This window comes from Macrobrachium rosenbergii, chromosome 29, assembly GCF_040412425.1.
Source record: "Macrobrachium rosenbergii isolate ZJJX-2024 chromosome 29, ASM4041242v1, whole genome shotgun sequence".
In the NCBI taxonomy this organism is placed as follows: domain Eukaryota; kingdom Metazoa; phylum Arthropoda; class Malacostraca; order Decapoda; family Palaemonidae; genus Macrobrachium; species Macrobrachium rosenbergii.
Window position 1 is genome coordinate 12,983,700 of NC_089769.1, and position 26,305 is coordinate 13,010,004.

Consider the following 26,305-nt stretch of genomic DNA (forward strand, 5'->3'; position numbering starts at 1 on the left):
ATTTTGAAAAGATTTAATTACAAAATGCTGAGATATGCAGCTGAAGTGTCCTAGGAAGTTTATATCATAATTTAGAAAGTGGGAGAGATTTAATGTTCTGAGGCTGAAAAATAAATTGAGATTTCAAAAATTGTTATGGTTTGGGCAAGCAATGTAAAGGGAAGGGAATCAGTTATTCAGTAAAATGGTAAATTCAGAAGTGTCTGAATGCCAATTTGTGGGAAGGCCAGTCCTTAGAGAAAGGGTATAGAAAAGGACCTAGACCAGATGAGAATTAAAGCTATAATTGTACAACATAGACTTGTAAATTGGGCAGTCAAAATTATTGGAAATATACCACCACAAAATTTTATCTTTTCAGTAACTCTAGAACTGGTATAGCCAACAACACTATTGTCCTAAAAATTAGGTTTTTATCCCACAATTATATGAAGCTGGTGTAAGTGTTGAAATATATTGAATACCTGCTCATGTTCTTATAAAATGAAATCAAGATACTGATGAAGCAGCCAAAGCTGCAACTATTGTGACAAGATCAAAAACAACCATTCCCATCAGTGAGTACTTAGCATCTTTAAATTGCATTACATTATCTTTTAAAAAGGTAGATTTTATGGATTGGTGAATCTGATAAATTAAAAGATATCAAACCCACTGTTGGTTTGTGGCAGTCTTCAAAACAAGAAGAGCACCCAGTTAGAGTAATTCTTTCCTGTCTTCAAACTGGTCTCTCTTCCAACCCATGTTTATTTAATGAAATAACCCACAATAATTCCTGAAGAGGGGTTAGTGCTGTCAGTGCATCTCATGTGGTGCACTGTACACATTACTTAAGGTTCTTTGCAGCATCTCTTGAGCCCCTAGCGGCAACTCCTTTCATTCCTTTTACTGTACCTCTGTTCATATTCTCTTTCTTTCGCCTTACTTCCCACCCTCTCCTAATAGTTGATTCATAGTGCAACTACAAGGTTTTCCTCCATTTACACCTTACATCTTACACCTTTTTACTGTCAATTTCTGTTTCAGTGCTGAATTTCCTCATAGGTCCCTGCGCTTGGCCTTTGGCCTAAATTCTATATTCTATTCTATAACCCATAATAATAATCCTGTATGCAGTTTTCAAGTCAATAAAAACAGTTGAACATATTTAAAGGGAATGTCAAAATTTCAGCCAACAGAAAATGTGAGTTTTTGGAAAAAAATCAGTTACGGAATTTTTTAAAATCTTTCATAATTTTTTTCTATTCATCCAATTATCAAAATTTCAAGAAAACTGCAATTTATTGAAAGAAAAATCAAAATTTTATTGTGAAAGTCAAAATATTTAGGCCTGCCCCATGAGTTGGGTGTTTTGACTGAATGGTCTGGTTAAATTACCTGATAGTATTGCAAAATAAACAATAATAAAAAAAACTCATCAGACATCTAGTCAAGAAAAAACCTTATATAAATTTTGATATGAGAATTAATAATATACCATCAGTTATAGGATGTAATTATTTTATCAGCGAAAGATGTACAATTTTGAAAATGGTACTGACATAAAATTATAAATTTACTGAATGGATTTACATGAAGTGTACTAAAAATAAGTGTAGTGTATCACTCATCAATATTTTTCCATTTAGAACACAGCCCAGAGTGGGAAGGTTAACGCAGTGGCTTCCATTCAACTCCATGCTATGGTTGCTGCCGTCATGGTCGTCATTTCTCACATGGTTCCAACACTCAAAGACCATGTTGGTGCTGTAATAAAGAAAAGGTAAGTATTAGTACGCTTCTATGCAGTAAGGCACTGCTAAAAAGCTCTGAGCATCATTCCTATTTAAAGTTACCACTACTATTAAAAAAAATGAAAATTTACAGTCGAGTTCCCTGTATATGAGTAGTGTTATCTTGATTTGGTTCAATTTCAGATCTGATACCAACCCACATCTACTGCCAGAACTACTACCACATTATGATTCTAGTTTGCTGCACAGCAATATGCCCGAAGATCTGCTATTTGACAATGCTAAGGTTTTGGATCTTCTCACAAGTACCAAGTAAGTTATTCATACCATACTTGTTGCATAAATGTAGAAGTTCCAATACTGTACTCTTAGATTTAGACTCCAGTATTTTTTCTTGATATGGCATATGCATTTTAAGTATTGTACAACTATTGAATGTTAATTTGATATTCCTCATATTTCCTCTCAATTTTTTTGCCAGTCTTGATGAGAAGCGTCTAAATGCCAGCATATCTAGCATGATGAGAAGGCACTCAACAACTCAGCATTCTTCTGCAGCCGACCTTAATTCCATCAGTGTAGAAGTAGACAGTGCTTGTTCCTCACCTGGACTTACAAGGGTAAGTAATACATATAATTCAGAAATTCCGAAAGATGCTAAATAATGTAGGTTTACAAAAGATATTCTTATGCCAATTATAATCTACTTAACTGATAGTTCATTCCCATTTACTTAAGAATAGGTTATTCTAAGTTTTCTAAAATGTGTATTGCAGCGCCCATTAGAAGAAGAGATAACATTTGAGGCTCTAAAGAAAGTGTTAACAGAGAGCCCTGAGCAACGCAGAAAGGCAGAAGAGGAACGCAGAAAGCAGATTACAGAAGCATTTATGACTGAATCTTTCGAAGCTCTTGTAGCGAAAATTCAAGCAAAGGTAAGTATTACGTCTTTGATTATATCAAAAGATTTACAACACAATACTAGTCACATTTGAGTAGTATTGCCTGTCCAGATGTTAGTCATGATGTTCCATTCAGCACACTTCTCCTGAGAAAATGACAGATTTTAAAAGTATATTTTAACTGAAATCAAATAATGTATGAATGGCTCCAGTTGCAAAACTCTCATAGGGAGCTACTACTTAAAGTGTGCCTTGTGTGGCACACTGTAGATGGTACTAAATGGTTCATTGCAACATTCCTTTGGCCACAGCTGCATTGCTTTCTGGCTTATTCCTTTTTGTCTGCTCTCATAGGTCTTTACCTATATAGATGTGCAACTTCTTGAACATCACCCAGCTACAATTTTAACTCTCATTTAAGAACAAAGCCAATGGGCAACCCTTATTGGAGGCTAGAAATGTGACTCAGTCATCTTGTAGAGCTAATTCATATTAGTATCAAAAAGACTGGTAGGAACAGTTGAAAAGCACAGTACTAAAGTGAAGTAACTATTCTATGATTTCCAAGTTTCCTGTATGAGATTTTAAAAAACGTATGTTGATAATACTATACTCTTTTTCAGTATTACTCTACTGTATAACTACCATTAATTTCACCACAAGCCCAGCATCATTTACTAAAGCACAATTCAAACAGTCTTTTGGTTGAATTTGTCAAATATTCTGCAATTGTTCAATAAGGAACAACACTTTTTATCTGATTGTCATCAAAACTGGAAAGCTTATTACCACATCAATAATTTTCTTGCCAGGGTAAATTTTTTGTTTATTGTAGAGCAATGGTTTGTTCATTGCATAAGCATACAATTTTTTAAATATGTTTTTGTAAATAAGAGTAAGTGGCTTTTGAGAATCTAGCAACAAGGGACAAACAAATCAGTTCAAGGGTAAAGTTTCAAATTGAATAGGTAGTGTGAGACATGAAAGTCTTGTCCCACTTCAAGGGCAATCTTTCATCCTCTATGGTACCAGGAGTTCCCTTCTTCCAGGTACTGTATATACTGTATACAGCAGCCTACTTTCAACCTAAATTTAAAATTTTATAAAGTAACATTTTGTATTTATAGAAACTAATGTTTGATATTTTTATATTTTCTGCTGCAGTGCTTGGAAGAACAGAATCACATGCACTTGAAAAATTTAGCTTGATAAGTTGAATATATCTTGAATGTTTCACAAACTTACACAGTATATCATGCTTTTCAGCAACCTGACACCCTACAGAATAAGTTGACAGAGATCTTCAGCAGACTTCCACCCACCTGTCCCCCTGCCCAGCCTGCCGCTGGCATGACTTGTGATAGTGCAGCTGGGATTACATCTCCATCTTCCATTTACCAGCTGCCTTATCCCGATATCTTTATCTATTAATCTGTGATTCTAATTAATTTAGGGTACTGAACATATTTATTTAAAGTTCTAAAATTTACCTGCAACAACACAGCTCCAGCACTAACACAGTGGAATTGTCATATCTTAGCTACTACTCTTCAATAGACACCTTTGTATACAGTATCCTCTCTTCATGAAATGGCCTTTTCCCATTAAACAATCATTTGTTAGTACTTGCTGGGATACATTGAAAGTCGTACAAATTTTTTGAAGAATCTATTACGGTGGTATATTATCACGTGTACCAGTTGATGAAGTACTTAAAATTGATTACTATGTACTGGTTATACTAGATGTTCTAAAGTAGAATGTTTAATATAAAAAGTTTATTGTTCTTATAATGTTGATATATAACATTTAATACTGTTTTGTTGAAAAGCATTTTATATTATTGATTAAGGAAACCTAATAATTTGTATAAAACTTTAAATTATTTTGTTGTGTATATGCCCAGGAAGATTTACTACAGGATGGCATTCACTTGTAACTGAAAAGTTTTTTTTACATCAATTATAGAAACTATGCAAGTCTACTTCACTCCTAAAAATCTGCGGCAGAGGTGTTACCTCATCATTTATTCTTTATTTTATATATAAAGCTCTAAGAGTTATGAAACATCATAAAGTAAAAATTAATTCCAGTCATGCATCCTTATTAAATTTATCATACATGCATGCCTGGAGAACACTAGGACTTCGATCGAACACTTGCAGTGAATACGTAACCGGTGACATGATTTTTATGTTTTGTGTGTACAGTACAGATGATGTTGTTTGTGTCTTTCTTGAAGTATGTTTGTCTGTCCCTGTTTGTGAAAGTGCATTAATGTAATAATGTATTTGTAACTCCAGTGTAAACCAGTAAACCTAAGGGTAACCCATAGCATCATCTGTATGGTCAAGTAGATTCCCATTAGCATCAGGTTGATATCATGCCAGTAGGCTACTTGTTTTCCTATTATACATGCATGACGGTCAGGTAGATCATTAAGTTTGGATCTTGAAAAGAAAATTGCTAATTTCTTCTGCCATGTAGGCTACAAGAATGTTTGAAAAACTATAAATTATAATCTCAGGTAAGTTGTACACCAATTATTTAGTCATTAATGAAGTTGGAAAACTACTATATTAAGCCAATCAACATGTGTAAGTAAGTAAGTAAGAATATTCATACTCTAAGAAAAGATTACTGCATGAATTTGGCTGATTTATATACACAAATCTTACAATTTTGCTCCAAATACAGTGTTCTTGAACTTTCCTAGTTAGAATGATAATCTTCATATTAAAAAATACAATTAAGGAATTAAGACTGTACATTTGACGACTGCAAGCAAAAATATGAGATAAATTATTCTTACACTAAATGCAAGTTAAGTCTGTATTGGGATTGATTTCAGAATGCAGTATTTTCACTGTTGTTGAGGTGCATTTTTAGAATCTTTAAAACATTGTCATTTTTGTGAAGGAAAAAAATAAGATTTCATTAATGTAGATAGCTGGTTGGAACTAGACCAACAGTTTCTAAACCTTTTTCAAATTTAGGAATAATGCAACCACAGTCCAGAATTTATGTACAAAATACATAATATCTAGTACTTTTTTTTTCAGATTAATTGGAAAAATGGACTTACCTCTATCTTTTTAAATAAGTATCAAAGATACAACATGGTTCTGTAAGAACTTCAAATGTTCACATGTTCATGCTCTGTATACCAGATACTAGTTTTAAAAGTGTTTAGATCCTTTAGCTAACCCAAGGATTTTCAAATGCAAGGCTGAAAAGTCCTGTGCCAGGTGTTCTACAATTACAAGAATATTTCATTTATCATGAATATCATACCACAGTGATTTCATACAAGTACTAGTTTGTACTATACTAGTGTACTGTTAACACACATTGGATTTTTTTTAGTGGAGGCAAACCTCTCTCGTAACTATGTACCAATACAGTTGAGTTATTAGGTTTTACATTTGGTAACTATAGAAAAACAATTGTCAGTTTACACCTTAGGTAAAAAAAAATTATTAGCAGAAGACAGTATAGGTTGTAGCTAAACCCATTACTATTGTGTAGAGTATGTTACCTTTCTAGACACAAAAAATTGGGTGTACAGTAGTAACAAAGTGTTTCAGAATAATGTATAAATGCAGAACACAGCACAGGGAACCATAAGAAATTGATATTACGTATTCATAAGTATACTCTGTATATTTTTTGTTCTATCCCAATGAATAGCACAATAAGATATATGTATCATATAAAGTTTACATAACATTCTGGTCATAAATATATATTAACATTTTGACAGCTGTCATAAATATTAATACAAATACATATTACAGTACGGAGAATTTCACATGAAGCCTTAATATGGATGTCATGATGTTGACCAACTCATTTTACCAGGCAGTCACCAAGGTAATTTGAAAGAGAGTATAAGCTGTAAAGGTTTACATCAAAAGCGAGCCTAAAATACATGGGAATTAAGAATCACTTCTAAATAACTCAGCTTTGTACTCTTAGCAACTTCCTTTGAATGAACAATCATTATGCATGCTATATATAAAACAAGATGTACTGAAAGCATTTCCCAATTAACTTAATTTGAACAAATTACTCTGACTCAAGTTATATGCTTGTGCCACTGCAACTGAATTTTTTGTAACTTAAAAAATGTTCTGGATGAAAATTTAGCAGGCACTGCAATGTTTGAGACAATAGTAAACTAGAGTTATTCAACATTAATTCAACTCATAGGTCAACATATTTGCAGCCTACCTTTATGAAAAATTAACAAAATCAGATGGACTTTAAGAACCAAGAGCAAGTGCCTTAAGAGGAATACACATCCTATCAGAAAGAGTAAACTTATTTTCTATAACTTATTCATCTACATTCTAAACAGTAGTGAGACACATTCAAGAAAGTAGAATATAACCAATGACACAGCCAGCAGAATGCACACAACAAAGAACATAAAATACTGGTAGCTTACTAGGAAGGAAAGGCAGCTAAGATGTGAAAAACTAAGATTACAAAGTTTCACATTTGCTATATATTTTATGATGTTTTTCATTATCAAAGAAATATTTAGCCTTCTTAATTTGAGCCTCAAAACAATACCCTGCAGCTAAGTAGCATAAAGAAAAGTCATTTAGATACTGTATAAACTGCATGTTACACTGTCATTAAGGGATGTTTTTTTGTGAAAATGAAGCTACCCAGCAGTCACAGTGTTGTAAAATATACCAAGAACAAATTTGTTGGAGTACAAGTGAAATAAATTGTTTTGAAAGCCTCACTCGAGTAAATTACTTTTCAGTGATGACTCGAACTTCACAGCATTACACCAAAGTTCAATTTAGTTTTTGCCTTGAATCGTATTTTATTCAGTTATTAGGTGAGAGAAACAGCTTGACTTGTTTCTTAATGATAATGTTACAGTAATGCAATGTCCAAAAACTGAGGCAAATCATGACTTTTGTATTACACAGTAATACAGTAAAAGGGGTTAAGCTACAGCAGCGTAGTCCATATAAAAGAGTGGGATAACGACGAGTACTCTACATCAATGATTGTTCAAACAGTACAGTCACGGATTGTTCTGTTAAGAGTTTATAATTGAAAAACACATGGTTTACCCTTAATTAGTAGCTGTATACTCAAGTTGCTAGAGTACAGTAGTATTTTCCCAGATAATATACATTACCTTTTGCAAAATTCACTTATTAACACCCTCCCCCCAATGAAAACTAACAACAGTAGTTGATACTTATTTATATGCATCTCCTGGTTGCATAAGTTTCTTTAAAATTTATAACATGTAAAATATTAGATTTAATTAAAAACCAATATCTCAGCATTTAGAAAGCATTTTATGTACTGCTCTTATTTTTATACATTTTGGTGCTTGAGAGTTTGTAATGGTGCAGTTTTTTCTGTGCCAAACAAAACAGTCATTTGCATCGGTACAGTAGATATGTTTATTTTGGTAAAAACATTTCAAGTACCAGCAAAACCAGTTAATTATTTTTATGGATACAGATAATCCCCTATTTACGACTGGATTCGGTTCCCAACCATGAGACACATATCTGGGAACTGCATGTCTTATATGCAGTAGCTCTCTTCTTTGTACAGTATCTATTACTATTATATTACTTTTGCAAAGCTGATTTTTTTAACTTGTTTATTATTCTTTTTTGTTACTGCATAGTTTATACATTACATTACTTCCATGTATCATTTTATAAATATATTTTTTACACTATAGTATACAATATTTCATAGAAATTTCATCACCCTTAAGTGAAGATAAATAAAAGTTGAAGTAGCCATAAGTTAAGGACAGTCTGTAATGTACATTATTGTTTATGCAAGTTATGTTGTATATATATATATATATACCCTGTATAAAAGTTTACTTGTTAACCTTGATATCTATACCTCTGTTTTTTTATGATCATATTCTGCACACATGCATCTTTATACCTCTACTTTAGTAACATACCCAGTACATATTTACACATGCACTTAAAATATTTCATTTTCAGATACAGGTATACAGTACTGCAAAGCTTTATTAGAATCCATATTATTTCCTCAAGAAATAGTATTCATGCAAATTTCAAGCATTGCTCTCTAGTTATTGTTATTCTTCCATGTGTTTTATATACCAGTATTTAGGATGAAGCACATACACATTCTCATACTGTGTACAGTACTGTATAGTAAATTAATTTTCTGCACAGTGGGATTGTCTTGTTTTTGTGTAGTAAAGCCCTTTAATTTTTACCGAGACCAAACTAAGGATATGAGAAAACATGTAACATTATCAGAGGAGTTGTACCTACTTGGAAATTTTATTAATTATAGAAAACTTGAATTTATTTACTTAGGAATCTCTGCCAAAGTACAGAATGATCATTTTTTCAAACTGACAATTTATGAGTATATAAAAGACAGTTAATGAATTTGTGCCAGGAAAATTAAACCCTTTATAGGAGAAAAATATTTCTGAAGCACAGATTTCAGAGATTGTTGTACATTCTTAAAATTTAGTTACGGCATCCCTCTTACTGCAAAGAACAATGTGCCCACTCCATTTTATTCGAAGGCAATTTTATGGCTTTCAAACTTCCTAACAGATCCTTCAACTTCCTTAAAGACCCTTCCTGTCATGCTGTACTGATATATTTTTCAGTTCCTCTAGAAAATAACTTGTCAACCAAGAATGTTAGCTAAATAAATACAAAATCCATGAAGGCCAAAGTGCCTAGCAATTCAGCACTGTTAGCTATGTTTATGAAACCTTTGTTCTTGTTTCTTATCACTGCTTTGTATCATTGTTATTTCCATTTCAGTTAAAATTAGTTTCCTTCACTTTCTTTTTCCTATAACACACATGATTTCATATTTTTGCCTCTTCAAATGTTCAGATATCCTGGTGCCTAAGGACAATTTATAGCCTTAGAATTTACCATTACAGTACACTAATCTATCATTTTAGATATACAGTAGATATGCCATTTATAAAATCAATCATGGTTCATATATTTTGAAAGATTCATGCTGAATAGTATAGTAGTTAATTTTGGGTTTGAAAAGGCTTAAATATTTTATCAGCTATGTTCAGTTTTAATTTCAACAATATTAATTTTACCAGTTGTTCATCCCCTACTTCTGCCACAATTTGATTAGTTGTTATTCCACCGATTATTTTGTCTGCAGTACAATAAGAAATACTGTACTTTACAATACTGTTTACCTAGTGAAAATTATCTTTTATGTTGTATGAGAAAAACTATCTTATCAACTAAATCTTTTGAAGTGGAGATGAAGAGTCAGTCATGCTGGCTGTAAGATAGTAAGTTAAGTGAAACCACTTTGTAAATCATTACCTTTTAAATACTCAGAACTGTATAGAGACATGCAGATGTTGAAATGTTTTATTATGCGATTCGAATCTGCAGAAGATTATAACTTGTCCATTATTAAATCATGTTTGCCTGTGCAGGTATTCTGAAAAGTTATTCTGCTACATTTTGTATTTCTTGTGATCTGCTGTTACGTGTTATAGAATGGTGTGAAATAAAATTTGGAATGTACACATTTTATTTGCTTTCCCCATGTACTTCCAAAAATAATTCTTCACAAAGACTAATGAAAATAATATCAATCACACTCAGTAAGACAAATACAGTTGGTCTTTACTATGTTAAGCATGTTAGATTTCCTGCCCCTATGAGGCACCAGTTTTGTTTAGCTTGCCTCAGCAAACACCACTGGAACTGGGCTGTAAGTAAGTGCAGTCTATATATACCTTTACAAATGCTGCAATGTTCAGCATTATGAGAAAAATTATTTTTTAGACAAAATTCATTACAGTACTCATAGAAATCCTTTACTTAAATGTCCTTACCTATCGTGTGTCAGACAAAAATTCCAGGTACTTCCAAGCTGAAAGAAGCAGCAGCATTGCTCTCCAGGAAACAGAGTGTATGCATACTAGTCTCCCAAGGTCCTTAGAGTAGCTTATCTTACTTTTAAGTGGTCCTGAAACAGAAGCCAAAGAACAGTTGTTCCGGGAAGTGGACCAAAATGTCATAAAAGGAATGAGTTTGACAGAAAATTAATTACATTTGAAAACAATTTAAAATGCTTGTTCAAGCTGCTAATGACCATATATTATTGTGCATTGGCAACATGGATGAAACTCGACTGTAATTAAAATTGGAGAGAGCATTTTAATCAAAACTACTGGGCATGAAAGAACACACGTTACTGATGCTTTTACTCCGATAAACGATAAATATGTGAAGCTCATGTTGATGAAATCAAGTGAAAATACCAAATGGAATCTTGATTTTTACACGAAACAAACATGCCCCCAAACGGCCAACGTCATCTACTAATGAAAAAATTGCTAAATTAATTTCACAACGAAATGTAATTTATTTAGGTTATATTTCGACTTAAAAACACTTCTTACAACGAAAAATAACCATGTCCCATATAAATAAAGTATCTAGAGATTCATTTACCCTAATTAGAAGCTAGACAGAGTTAAACACGGCAAAATGAACTTACTGCATAATCGATTTCCAAAACAAAATGTTGATTGCTATGATCGCAATTTATAACACAAAAGCAATACAGTATAAGAATATATATAATATTGGATACAGTGAAGTAAAGCATCACATTTTAAAAGATCCTATAAAAAGATGCATAATCATTATGTTGATGTTAGCATAATACGATATTAATATGAGAATATAGAGTATAATGTAGGCTATGCTACCATATATGTATATGAGATACCATAGTGTAGGCTGATTCAATTCTTGTTTATTATTCAATTTCTCTTTGTATTGAATTATCATAAGTCACTGCATGAACCTCCAGAATTAGCTGATATTAACGTGTATGTATAGAGTATACTTTATAGTGTAGGGTAGGCTTCCATATATGTATACATGGTATTGAATACCCTAGTGTAGTCTAGGTTATATTTGAGATACATTTTTTCCAACAAATGATGGGTTTTTCAGAACCTAACCCCATCGTAAGTAGGATAATGCCTGTACAGTATATGCATTTTTAGTTTTTTTTTTTGTGTGTTTGAACTATCAAAATGGGCAGTTTTAAGTGTTTTTAGAAGGGTTTTAAGTATTTGTGGATTTTAGCTATTCGCGGGGGGGTTGTGGTACGTATCCCCCGCGAATGCAGGGGGTTTACTGTAAGGTAAAAAAACAGAGTCTAACTCTATCTAATAATGCCGAAAGGCTATCAAAGCAAGAATACTTCAGCAAATGCAATGAGAAATCAATAGGAAAGATGAATTCCAAAACCAGAGATGCTGCTAAAAGCTGGTGTACAGCCATTAGCTGGCAGAAACAAACTGAATACTTTTGCTAGTTGTTCCTCTCTTACCCCTAAAGTGGGAGGGGTTAGTCACCTAGCCAAACAAAATAGCGCAACCCATGAATTTCAAAATTTTTAATTGCCAGTTAATAGAAACTATAGCAATGTACGTAGGTAAGTTACTAATATAAAACCCCCCTTCAGACTGAACAAGAGGGGAAGGAAGAGAGGTAGGGCAGTCAAGAAGGACGAACCAAAAAAGATATGCTGTCAAAGGTGTAGTACTGCATTCCCCCTAAAAGCACCAGCACATGTATTTTGGCCTTACCATTTCTTACCAAACCCCTATCACTACAGAGGAGACCTGCAAGCAAACCCCTTGCTAAAATGTCTGGGCTGCAGGTCCTAATCCTGAGACCAAACAAAAATAATGGGAATCCACATACCTATTCACATCCTTCAATTCTTAGTTGTTCACCTTTCTAGTTCACATCCAAAATGAAAACAACACAAAAGCCATACATACAGAAGATAAGCAGCAGCAGCGTCAACAACTTAGGCAGTAAGAACACAGCACACATCAGTTCTCATCCATGGCCCATGAAAAAGTGCTGGCTTACAGGGGGTGAGTGAGGGACACTCTGGCTTACATGCCTGCCATGTTGCCAGGTTTCAGTGGTAATTTCCAGTTTACACTGAGGAATATTCCTATATAAAAGGTGATGGTTTGTATTCCCGCAAGGGCAAACAGTAATTCACCTCATCCAAACCTTGTACACCAGCTCCTATTGGGCCAAGGGGCATCCCATGTCTCTCCCTTGGTACTGTACTAAGCATATTCCTTACCTTAAAAGCAGCTGATACAGATATAGGCCAACATTTGCTCCTATTGGCTAAATCCATGTACATATTTCAATCCTGTAAAGAGAGAGATTTATCAGTCGAAGGGATTACTACACTTTCATATTCACTGTGGTTTTTCAATATAAAATTAATCAAGTCAGTTCCCTCATCATGGCAATTCTTACACTAGCCAGCCATGTTGATGTGGGATGCGGCTATCATAACAGTGAGGTAAGATTCACTTCAAAAATACAAATTACAGTACTTTATCTTCAAAAATACAAATTACAGTAATGTATCGTTAAAATTTGGTAGTTATTTCCTTTTATACAGGAGACCTACACCTTAGGTGGGAGCATTTTCTAATGGAACTGACTAGCACTGGTCTGAAGTGGAGGAACAAGCAAGGTTGTATACCTGTGCCATGTCCCAAAAGTCTCTGCTACTAGCAAAAGGAGGGAGGACAATCTAAACATCCACCCAGAATTGTCAGATTCCTAGTCATGTACATGAGGAGGAGAGGGGTGATTCCTGTACTGAAGTGCACAGCCTGGTGAAGAGATGCAAATGCTAATAGAACTGTAAGGCTGAGACTGATAGGAACCTGGGCCAAAGTTTAATTCACCATATTAAACTATGCTCTAAGAAAGGTCTAAGGAATCCTGTTTTTCCTATTATATAATGGGAAAACAGGGTGAATGGCAGCTTCCCTTCAACAAAAGATACAGAGAGAACACATTGTCACATCTTCAGCTGTAGCTTTCCTGCATCTACCAGTCCAGGAGAACAAAAATTGAGCTGTCCAACAGTTGGGATGGGTGCAAAGGAAGGGAAGAGACCTAGAAAACAAGGAGTCTCTTCACCAACCCAAGCATAAGGATGCATGTTAGGCGAGATGTTTGTCCAAAAAAAGACCCAGGCAAACTAAGGAACAGTTGAGCAACCACCAAAGACCCAGGAAGAAAGCATCCAGGGGCCAACAGGTGTTCTCTTGTAGTAAAAGGAAGGGAGTCTGATGGTCTGGGTCCTGTTCTAAACACCTGAGACTGAAGTTCTCCTAACTATGTTTAGGATTAACTCCAAACCCTGAGTGCTGAAAAGGAGAAACCATGTTTTCCTCTCTCAGGTGACTGGAAGTTCTGTTCAAAGGTTGTAGGATCAAAAGGAAGGTTCCAGGTTTGTCTTGGGTAATGTGACGTAACGGAAGTGCAGGGGAAGAAAGCCTGAGCATGGAATTCCAGTCAACCTGCCAGGACCTTCTAAGTAGAGGGAATACTCACTCCCTCCAACTTTACAGAGGGGGAATGAAGTATGGTAGTTGTACTGTGGAACAAAAGAAACCATGAAAAATCACGTATTCCTGCAGTTGAGCTCAAGAAGCCAAAAGGTTTAGAGAAAAATCTTGTGTGATATCCTTAGATAGACATGCAAGGGAAAGCCAAAGCATCCATTCCCAAAGGGAATTTGTTACCTGTAACTATTCAAGGAAAACCGGTCATATGGTAATGAAATTTTACAGTACAATAATAGCATTCACAGCTCCTTCCTGGACTTTATACCAAACTAAGTGAAGATCTGACCAAGACCAATTAAACAAACCAGTAAAGAGAGAAGGCAATTTATTGGAAGGCTAAGATTCCTACTTGAAAGAAGGGACAAAGACCTGACAAAATGGGGCATCAGCATTGAAAAGAAAAATTAGTATAAGGACTGCACCATACTCTATCCCCAGCACTTCCATTATCTTCTCTCCAACAATCTCTTCTCTACCTTCTTTTGAGGTTTCAAAAGCAAGATGAAGCATTGAGTATGAACTCCCAAATCCTGACTTCTACCAACGACATACCAATCCTGCTTCAATAATATGAGCAAAAAGGAAGCTAAGAAAAACTCTGCAACAACTACCATAAAACATGACAATAGATTCAATGGTTGTTGCAGGGCACAAACAACTAGAACGAACGGATCAGACACCCACCCAAAATCCCTGGGGTTGTAAGACGAGTGATAACACCCACCCAGTACTCGCCAGTGCACGGCAGAGCTGGGGTTAACAGGAAAATCCTGTAAGAGACAGAAAAGAGAGACAGTCCCAAGTACAAGCATGCCTGCTTTCAAGAGCAGGAAGAGGACAAAACAGAAGCCTCTGAGAAGAGTAGGCTATATGAACATATAAAACAATGCAGAAATGTGACCACACAACACAAGGGCAGTCTCTATAGAGACTGGCCAAAAAGAAGAAAACTGATCTTCACCTTCCTTGGGAGTTTCACTGAAAGTCAAACATGGTCTTTGTGACTAACTACAGCTCCTGGTAATCAAGTTCATTGGAGAAGGGAGCACTAACAGGAAAACCCAAAGGATAACCTGGAGGGAAATACTCTCAATGGGGGCATCCTCTACTAAATGGAAGACTGAGGAGAGAGCAGGAAGAGCAAAGGGGAGCCTAACCCACTCCTCTAGAGAGAACCATACACTACCACTTTGCTTCACTAGTATCAAGCCACAGTCTTCTTACAAAAACAAGGTTAATAAAATATTGTCAATTCTTAACTCGGTGAACTTGATGTTTCATGATACAGGTTGCTGGTAGAGAGACAAAAGTAATTAAAATATTTTGTACTGAACAAACACAAAAACAAAGATATACTATTCTGCTTCAAAACCCAGTTGAGAAACGTGACCATACAGAACAACAAAATTGTCTTGACTAAACTATGGCTGGTGAAAAAGTGACATTTTACAGGCAAGTGAATCTGGTGACCCACCACTAATATGCTTGCCACATATTACCTTGTTATCAAGTTCAAATGACCAGTTCCAACTCACCTGGTCACTTATAATATAAAATTTTGTGTTGGCAAAAAAACTAATAACAGTATAACCCAACAGGGGATAAGCATTTCCAGAGGAAATTTATGTCAAATTCATCAAAATCCCATCATAACTTCAGAAGACTATATTGTACATTGGTACTTAATTATGTGTTTAAGACTAATATCCAACCACAGTTCTGCCAAAAAGCTACACAATGACATATTAGTCCCACGTAATAAGGTACTTTCTAACTGCGATTGTGGTATACAGTTTTTTATATTTTTTGTGAGACATAAATTTCACATTGACTTCCACAACAAAGTTTCATTGGACAATAAAACTGAAGACTACTACTACTACTACTACTACTACTACTACTACTGTGCTTCTCTGGTTTGGTAACTACCATCTTACGTGCAAAATGGGCGCCATGTTTAGTACAGGCCCCTTGGGGATAAATGTGAAAACAAACATCAGTTATTAAATATCATCAATATAAACAAAAGACATAAACATAAAAAAACATATACAAAAGGCGTTAAGTATTCTGGTCGCCAACTGGCAGGAACCAGGCCGTGGTAGTATCTTTAGTTTTACCCATTAAAAAAGTTAAGTGTACCTTAGTTTAACCAGACCACTGAGCTGATTAACAGCTCTCCTACGGCTGGCCCGAAGGATTAGACTTATTTTATGTGGCTAAGAACCAACTGGTTACCTAGCAACGGGACCTACAGCTCATTGTGGAATCCGAACCACATTATATCGAGAAATGAATTTCTATCACCAGAAATAAATTCCTCTTTCTTCATTCTAACGGGGGCCCAGCAGAGGGCTAGCCGAGAACTATACTGACCCATCCAACGAGGAACTTAGTTTTACCCATTAGACGAATACAAACCCCCATTTCTAATAATAGTAGGAGGCCCCATTTGGGAACCATAGCTCTAGGGACACAACACACTAGCACCAAGGTGAAATCAGGTTAAGAATATTGGGCTACAATGAAGGCTCTCTCAGATTTTTTACTAATTTCCCCTATCCCAATACAGTACAAAAATCCCAGTCTCTTACTGTGGTTCTCAAATCATTGTTGTGTAAAGTGGTTTCAAGTATTTGCAACAGAAATGAATGTCAAATTCAACAAAATCATATCCTAGCCCATCAGAAAAACCATATTTCAACAATTATTCTTTTGATTCACCACCTGTATCAAGAAATTAATGTACAAACTTTAGCATGGCCACTACCACATACAGGTCTCCATAGATCTTGCCTAACCTAGGCATGCATGCCTTAGGCTTTGGTGTGATGGTCGTTGGCTTGGAAACGGAACTAAGCTAACCATCGATTGTAATTAAAAAACAGTTTAAGTACATATAACAAAACTTAAAACACTATATACTCATTCATCCATATGCCTGTAGGTAAGTATGCTTAACATAAATTTGAGTGTGACAACTTGTCTTGGAGACGGTATTTCTAAGCAAGAGCTCTACACAGACTATTACCTTAGAAATCGATTTTTCCCATACTTTCAGTGTTGCTGATGGAGGTGGTGTTGTTTGCTGTCGGTCAATTATCATTAACCTCATATCTACCCAACATGGTAGGGGGCCCTCTGGGAATGTGGGGTTTTGGAAACGTTGGGAGAAAGACTGGATCGTCATGTTGTTATTATAGAATGGTTCCGCACATGCACAAGTCATAAGGGAGCCACATGTTTAAGAAGGGATTGGCTAAGGAAACCTATTATAAAAAGGGTAGAACTGTGCAATAGCTCCGTGTTGGGCATTTCCTTTAAAACTGACTTTTCCTATAGTATTTTGGTTGCTTATCAAGAATTTACTGTTGTTTTTTGTCGGTTGACTGTAATTAACCTCAGAACTAACATGTTTTTGTATGCTAGCCATCCTGGAATGCTATCGCACATGCACAGTGTTATAGGGGAACTTTGGGTAAAAAGTGGTTTCCTTTACACAGCCTACTAGGTTAGGTTAGGGTACATTAGGTTAGGGTAGAACTATATAGTAGCTCCACGGTGGCGATTGCCTTCTAACTTAACTTTTTCTACAGTTTTTTGGTTGCTAATTATGAATTTACCTTTAATTTTTGGCGCTTGAGTGTAATTAACCCCTGAAGTCCATCCAACAAGGGGTTTCCATACGCGATCTTCAGAAGACAGAGCACGGGCACGTCTGTTTCGAACGGTTCATACCCCATCCGGCAAGTGCAATAACTTGTTAACGTATGGGTAACCCCTCCCCCCGGCCAGTACTAAACACAGCGAAGGGACATTCCATTTGGCCGACAACAAACGGATGCACTGCCAGTATCAGAACCCCTAAAAGTGTAGAAAAAACCAGCTGAAAAGGTAAAAACAGGCGCGGACGGAGCTAATATACAGAATTGCCCATATGGGTCCCTAATGACTTTCGTGTTTCGCAGAACCGTTCCCATACAGTCCATGTGGAGCTATTACTTAGACATACCATAAAAGAAACTAGGTAAATTTTAGAAAGAGGAACCAGCCCAAAATGACATGAAAATATGTTTTTCTAGGTGATTTTGATGTGTTTTGCACGAATATCACCTTCATTTTCCTTGAAATTAACGGTTTTAGACTTTACTCGAGCACTACGGTTTCCGGGCCCACTCGACCGGCGACCGAAATCGGCGGAAGAACACCAAAACAACATGTCGTCCTGTTTATGTGTGCTGTCAGTAAGCGTGGCAGAACGGCGCCCGCATATTTAAATATTCTTGGCAGGCACAACATTTTCTGGCAAGAGGTAATGTTGAACTGCGCCTATAGCCACAGGGGTTACAGTAAGGCCGTGGCAGAACGGGCGCCGCGCCTTATCCGCATATTTAAATATTCTTGGCAGGCACAACATTTTCTGGCAAGAGGTAATGTTGATGCTCCCCTATAGCCACAGGGGTTACAGTAAGGCCCGTGGCAGAACGGCGCTTCGCGCCTTATCCGCATATTTAAATATTCTTGGCAGGCACAACATTTTCTGGCAGAGGTAATGTTGCCAGCCACAGTTACAGTAGGCCGTGGCAGAACGGCGCTTAATTATCCGCATATTTAAAGATTCTTGGCAAGCACAACATTTTCTGGCAAGAGGTAATGTCGAGCTGCTGTGGCACTAAAACAGGGGTTACAGTAAGGCGTGGCAGAACGGTGCTTCGCGCCTTATCCGCATATTTAAAGATTCTTGGCAAACACGACATGTTGGTTTTGGTGTTCTTCCGCCGATTTCGGTCGGCGGTCGAGTGGCCCGGGAAACTGTAGGTGCTCGAGTAAAGTCTAAAACCGTTAATTTCCGAGGAAAATGAAGGTGATATTCATGCAAAACACATCAAAATCACCTAGAAAAACATATTTTCATGTCATTTTGGGCTGGTTCCTCTTCTAAAATAATACCAGAAACTATACTAACTACCTAACCTAACCTAGCAGGCCGTGTTACTTAGTTGGGGGTTCCACACTCGGAACCCCCGGTGAAGGAAACTCCACTTTTTACCGAAAGCTTCCCTATAGGCTAACACTGCCCATGCACAATAGCCTAGCATTTCAGGATGGCCAGCGTACAACTTCCGAGGTTAATTACGGGTTAATGACAGTCGAGCGACAAAAAATAACGGCCAACTGACTTAGATATACCGTTCCACCTCGGAGACTTTGACGTGTGAAGTAGACTAGCCTAGGCAAACCCATATTATTTGCAGCTTCTTTAATCAAGTACACCATACTCCTCCAACTGACTACAAAATCAAGTGGGAGTACAGTAATAAATAATTTTTACCCTAAATCTTAAAAAAAGATATACATATTGCATAAACAAGAATTATATGCTGAACTTACAGCCAATGATGTCTAGAAACACGACTACACGACGACGCTACATAAGACAAACTTACACCATTAAATAGATGAGACAATACGAAGTCCGTTCAGTTTTATAGTTTCTGCCATCTTGGATAGCTCTCTTGCCATGGAGTTATAATACATTTGCACGAAAAGGTACAGAAGTGTGGCTTGATATAGTAATTCATTGGTCTTATACAGCGTCACTTAAGAAACGGTGGAAGCTACAGTACTGCATTCATCACAAACCTGTCTAGCATTAGTTATGACGTGTTAGGTTTCGTGGAAATGCAACTTCTATGTCCTTCCATTTTGGATTAATAATTGTTTTCTACAAAATGCAGCGTCGAGACAAAACAAAAATATCAAGCCTGAATCTGAAATTTAAGGATCAAAGTCAGCTTCTTCGCGAGAGTGTAACAGTTTCACCATTGTGCCCTCCTTGGAAGAGTTCCAGTGTCCCAGTTACCCGCTGTCCCCTCTCACATGGCGTAGAGAAATTAAAAGTAAGTCAAGTTTCAAATGTTTGGCCACCTTTTGACCTACTGCCAGTATCATCATTGAAAATATCAATATTCATCCCGCCATAATAACCCATAGTCAGTAATGCTTGTTCATACTGCATTGCTGAGACGAGTAAAGGTGGGTATAACTACAGCAGCAAGTTCACTTTTCTCTAAATCAAGTGCTATCATAATCAGATATGCTTGATTTGTTTGTGTTTTGATCTTATTAAACAATAACGCTTACCACTTCAATACTTTTTTCTCTTATGATTGATTTTATTCAATAATTTATTCCCTTCTTCCCTGGACTGTGGGTATGATAATAAAATGAAATAACTCTCCATTATTCCTAATATATGATAATTGTTGGGACCTGGTCTCTCGAACCCTAATTCTCCCTGCCAACACATGGAAGAGTTCGTGTTTTGGGAAGGTCAGGAGCATATTGTAAGAGACATATAGCACCAAATTACTGTAGTTGTGTCACACAGAAATAAAACTTGGACTGTTCTGTTTTCTCAATGATCCAACTAACTTCTTCCCGCTTTGAATATATGGTGTTGGGATTATGCAACAAATAGATAGGAAATATGATGAAAGGGTTTGCTCAACCTGCAACTCTTCCATTTAAATTTTATTTTTTTACAGTATTAAATAATCATCCGTTCATCAATCTCAGACAACGTGTAGTGACTAAACACTAATGAATTAGAGTTACTGTACAAAGAAAGTCTATTGAATCGACCACTTGTTACTGTTGCGAAGGAACGAGTCACAGACTGCAAAGTGAGGGGGGTATCACTCGAGAAGAGACAACAAAAGTCGGCAGCCTCGAGACCTTACCTGCAACTTATTCCCTGCTGCCTAAATCCTACTTAAATTATCTTGGTAAATCCATATTAGGGAACTAATTCATGTTTAACACTCCTCAGAAACAAAGATCAACTTCAACAGCAGAATTTCAAAACACAGGGAGAAAATGATAAACTCGGGAGTGTGGCTTATGGTACCTATTTACAAAGGACTACCATTAGGGAAGGGGTCTGGGCGCCAAGAGGCTGACAGTGGGATGTAAAGGGTCACTGATAGATGGCAACCTAACTTTTTATCAAATCAATATCAAATCTACTACGTTATTTTCTAGCTGAAATTATTTTTTTGAAGGAGGTAGCATGACTAAAACACGTAAGGATAAACTTTTTAATGAAATCTACCGTTAGGAAATTATAACGAAATAAGAAGGTAATTAGGCGAGATAAATCCAGTAGCAATTTCGCTCACGTGCAGTCATGGGTATATTCGTAATATATTCTCATTCTCTGAGACGGCCTAAGAAGTGGTGTAAAAGTAACTTTACATATTTTTCAGTCTGTTTCATATTACTATATCTACATACTTTTTCCCCCTGCAATACCAATGACATCTGAAAGAAAGCTGAAAGATGGACCTTTGAAACCATGCATGATCTATCATTTACAAAATTGTAGAGCTCATGATTCATCTAACACACAGTCATTGACAAGTCATTATTTGTTTTTTTAAATAAGTAAATTCCAAATAGGCAACCCAAAAAGGGCATCTGAGGGTCAACAGATAGGTGAAGAGCCAAACTTTATCAGAGAAGACATCTCATGGTTATGCCAAAGGTTTTCCCCAAGTCTATTACACCTTGTCATTCCCAAATCAAGTTTATGCATGCAGTGTTAGCATATACCTAGAATTATACACAAATAATATATATATATATATATATATATATATATATATATATATATATATATATATATATATATATATATATATATATATATATAGTAATTTCAGGATGCTAGATAAGGTATAGGACTGTCATTCCTCGGAACATAGCTTGTATGTCCGGATTAACCATGAGGCTAATAAGGATTATAGTCTTAGGCTCTCGACTTTTAGGACCTTGCTGGTTGTACGTTATGATTATATTTCTCAGATCATCTGTTAATCCAGGTCGTTTGAATGCCCTATCACTGTTAAGTACTGAAAAGAAAGCTGAGAAATCATTGAAACTGGATCACATGATTCATGAGTTGCTACAACCAAAGTCTGGGAATTGAACATTGCTTTTTTTGATGTTTTAAACATACACAGATAATAATTACCATTTTATAGTTAATTCTAATAATTAACAATAACTGCATGTAACCTTTGTTTATTTCTTGGTCATTTTTAGATGAAGTAAAACATTTAGATTTGTTTGATTAATCATTTATGAATTAGAAGATTAGAGTAGGGTATCTTTCTTTCTTTCACACTAACTCTTAAGTCTTATGTTTCTTTAATCCGAGAAGATGATTTAGTATAATTTTCTATACTAAAATAAACTGATGGATGTCGCAAGTTTACACAGGAGTAATCACAATAAGATTAATAAAACTTCCCCTTTATACACCTTTCTTATGATGAGTTCGTGTGAAAATCTGGTTTCATGAAATCAAACGTTCGTAAAAATAGCATTTATTCTTAAACATCTGCTTGTTTTTTTTTTAGGTTCTAGTCATAAACTATACAGTCGAGTAAACGGAAATTGTACATAAAATTCATATGAATGTCCTCCTTTGATATTACCGGGTGCTGTCATTAAAATATGCAAGTGCCGATGTTTGAACCCAGTCCAGTCCTACCTGTTGCTTTTGTTGTTTTCAACTTTCGTTAAAATGCGTCTGGTTTCTTTTCTATATCTTTCACTGGATGGTCCACTGCACTAGCGGATCCAGGGGTGGGGAGCACCTGGGCACGTGCCCCCACCCCCCATGAAAAATAATGATAAAATAATAATATTGAAGATTTAGTTAATAATAATAATAATAACATAAATAAAAATACAAATATGGGAAAAAATAAAATCTATTAAAGAAATATATATATATATATATATATATATATATATATATATATATATATATATATATATATATATATATATATATATATATATATATATATATATATATATGTGTGTGTGTGTGTGTGTGTGTGCGTGTGTTTTCTTAAAGTTAAAGTTAAAGTCCTCTGTAGGCTCATAGGTATAATATGAAAAATTGGTGGCCCCACCCCACGAAATTTTTCTGGATCCGCCACCGTGCTCCGACGTTCTCTATTTACTCTTTTCTTCCTTCCAAACAAGATCATTTCTGTTTTTATCTTGGTCATCTTAATGTTTCTCCAATACAGAATTAGCTCAGCTTCGGTTTATTTACTCCTTTTCATCAGATGAATGTATTACTTTATTTGCAATCTCTCATTGTTTTTTCTTATCGATATTTCCTTAAAAATTTTACTCCTGTAACCTCTATTTTCTTCTTGCTCTCTTTTTTCGCAGATTAATAATTTTTCCTTAACTGTTGCTTTCACATTTTTTTTTTTAGGTTCCCTCTTATTTGCCATTATTTTTCTAGCGGTTCAGTCCTTGCTTTATTCGATTTCCCATTCTTATCATTAACAAAAGGATGTTTTTAAATATCTTATCTTCAAATTTCTCCTTTCCTTTAATGCACTCCCAACAACTTTCGTTTGTTATTTTGACAGAATGAAATCTGCCCTCTGCTGATCAGTGTACTATTTTACTTAATGACCTTTTCTACTTCCCTAACAAACTCCTTCAAACTCTCTTTATCTAATCTGGTATATTTTTAGTTATCTCCTCCCACTTTCCTTTTTGAAAGTCTTGCTCTCTCTTTTTCATACCCAAGATCTTTGGTAGAAGCACACGTCTTCGTAATGATTATGAGAGAAGGAATTTATCAGTATTTTCTGGCAGACACTCAGGTTTACAACGTAAGTCTAGGTTTCATATTTCCAACGGTATTTCCTGTGATGCCATCCTTACGTACGTTATTTCGTTCTCTTTTACCGTTGTATTTTGTTTAAATTTGTATCTGTATTTTTCTCTGGTAAAATACATTTTCTCTCAGTGTTTTCAACTTACAGTTAAGTTAACAGCTTCTACATAGGCCTATTCACAGTTACCTCAAATACAGGGTTCATTAATACGCGCGTTCAGTGTATTCCTTAGCTTTATCTTCCTAGTATTACTTTTATGAAGTCATTAATTTCGTTTGCAATATTGACTATCTGTGATTAAAGTGTTCGTACATTTTGCCTCGATAGCTGTCGCGAGGGTCTGCCTATTTCACCCCCGCCCCACCCCTCATTCTGTCCTAATACCCTCCCACCCTGGCATACTGGAGAAAGTTTGAAGTACTGTGCAAAGATAAAAATACAGAGACGAGGCCAGTTTGCTGGACCTTGACTCTGGAACACTGAACACTAGGGCTACGGTTCAGTTAAATCTAGATTTGCCAAGAATGCATTGCTTAAATACTAAAAAAAAAAAAATGTAGCGTTTTTTAGTTTTTACGGTGTGAAAGCCTATTCAAAGAAATGAGGTTTGAATAAAATAAACATTAAACAAATGACACACCTGGAGCCTGTTTTATTCAAAACTTAAACAAACGTTGCTGCATTTTTATATTACTGACTAATTTTATACGCAGACATCTTAGTTCCAAAAATGGCATAGAATAAGACGGGATGGAATGTATTTCATCATTTCAGTCTTTCCATATTCGTCATTTATGAGAGGCATAACAAATTATCTTTTTCGTAATTCATCCTCACCACCTTTCACATTGCACCGCTATCATTTCTATTAAGAGCTTTTATTTCATTACTTTCAAAACTCTAATGAACTGTTCGATAACAAGTACTTGATCAAAACACATTTTTATTTGTTTAAAACCACTAATTTTCCTTGACCAGTCTTCTGTTATCTGTAGATAACAGAAGATTCTATTTTCCCAATGATAATCCTACCCGGTGCTTAGCACAGTATAAAAGCAATGGTATTCCTCTGCAATTCTTACAAACACTTTAATTACCTATTCTTCTTACCTGTTCCTTTGGAGTCTTTTCCTTATAGAGACATATCTTAATAACCTTGGTCAGCCGCTCAGTCATGTATTTACCCCTGTACCTCGACATCTCTGGTCTCTTTCCCTTCTTTAGCATTTTAATTATCCTTCTTAATCCCCAATAGTCACCTTCAAAGGCATTCTCTTTGTAACACTGACACGAACATATTTCGCCCTTGCTACATTCAACTGTGCCTCTGTTCTTTTCTTCACATTCAGTGACTTAAATTCATCCCTCCTTCTACACCGGTATGTATTCTGTTCACTGATGATCTATACGTCGTCTGTCTTACTCTAACGCCCATTTTACCAGTTAACCTTTCTATTTGCACTCAATTCACCAAAGTACAATTTATTTTTTTTCCCTCTGCGTATTTGTTCAGATTTTCAACATGGCCCACATTTTGTTCGCTCATTTTATCCCAAATTCTCTTGCTCATCCCCCTGTAAACCGCTATATGATCAACGCTTTTGTCCTTCAGCTACACCTCAAAACTTACCATTTTACTTCCAACACGACCTAATTTTATTATCGAATCGCTTACTGTTTTTCTTACTATACCTACATGTATTCCTGCTGCCTTTGTCACTGCTTTCTTGAGGATTTCACTCTCCATAAATATGTTCCACTTCAGTGTCTTTACCCTAGCTCATTTTTCGTTCATCTCCTCTCACATAAGTCTATTACACTTATAAATATTCACTTTTGGAAACTGTATTTATAATGATCAAGGCCTTCCTATAAACTCTTCTGTAAAATTCTCTTCGTTCTCGTTCATTCCAGAATATCAGTGCCTACAGCTACGCCTTCTCTTATTTATTCCAAGTCTAAGTCGGGTGGTAATGACGCTCGTTTTACGAGCTGGAAGACCGGAAGTCCGAATTCCAGGGACGACGAAGCAATAACGGCACAGTCCGTTAAGACCCACTGCTCTATTGACCGAAACTCTGCGTCGGCATCCGATACTGAGTCGACTATAGTGGGTTGCAATTACGCTGGAGGAATGCACTGGAATAGCAACGTTATCCTAAATTGCTTGCTTAGAATCGGAATCGTAACACCTGGACTGCGTCCTTTAAAAGCAAAAAGTGCGCTCGTTCGCACACGCACACACACATATATACATACATGCTTAAAAAAGGTGCGCTCGTTTGCGCGCCTGCACACACACGTGCATATATGTATATATATATATATATATATATATATATATATATATATATATATATATATATATATATATATATATATATATATATATATATATATATATATATATATATATATATAATAATGATGTTGTACGTCATGAATATATGAACAGTTAAAAGTAATTAGCGTTAAATCGACAAAAAATAATAATAA

The 26,305-nt window shown here is 35.7% G+C and overlaps 1 protein-coding gene and 1 long non-coding RNA gene across 7 annotated transcripts in view; one reads left to right on the forward strand and one right to left on the reverse strand.

Annotated features, from left to right (window-relative positions):
• The window catches only part of stmA (Protein EFR3 homolog stmA), a 170,961-nt gene extending 160,762 nt beyond the window's left edge, over nucleotides 1-10,199 (forward strand). For all 5 annotated transcript variants that reach the window (XM_067131056.1, XM_067131057.1, XM_067131054.1 and 2 more), the window contains 5 exons: nucleotides 1,629-1,762; nucleotides 1,917-2,045; nucleotides 2,215-2,353; nucleotides 2,510-2,668; nucleotides 3,902-10,199. In XM_067131056.1, the coding sequence (XP_066987157.1) occupies nucleotides 1,629-1,762; nucleotides 1,917-2,045; nucleotides 2,215-2,353; nucleotides 2,510-2,668; nucleotides 3,902-4,066 (726 nt within the window). In that variant the 3' untranslated portion in view covers nucleotides 4,067-10,199. The remainder of the gene's footprint in view (nucleotides 1-1,628; nucleotides 1,763-1,916; nucleotides 2,046-2,214; nucleotides 2,354-2,509; nucleotides 2,669-3,901) is intronic.
• On the reverse strand, nucleotides 1,479-19,730 carry LOC136854602 (uncharacterized). 2 transcript variants are annotated; one of them, XR_010857745.1, is made up of 3 exons: nucleotides 19,541-19,730; nucleotides 12,803-12,874; nucleotides 1,479-1,746 (listed from the first exon to the last, which is right to left on the reverse strand). It is a non-coding gene; the product is annotated as an uncharacterized lncRNA (long non-coding RNA). The 2 variants fall into 2 exon arrangements; XR_010857744.1 differs by having other exon boundaries at nucleotides 19,485-19,730.
• Between the last annotated feature and the right edge of the window lie 6,575 nt (nucleotides 19,731-26,305).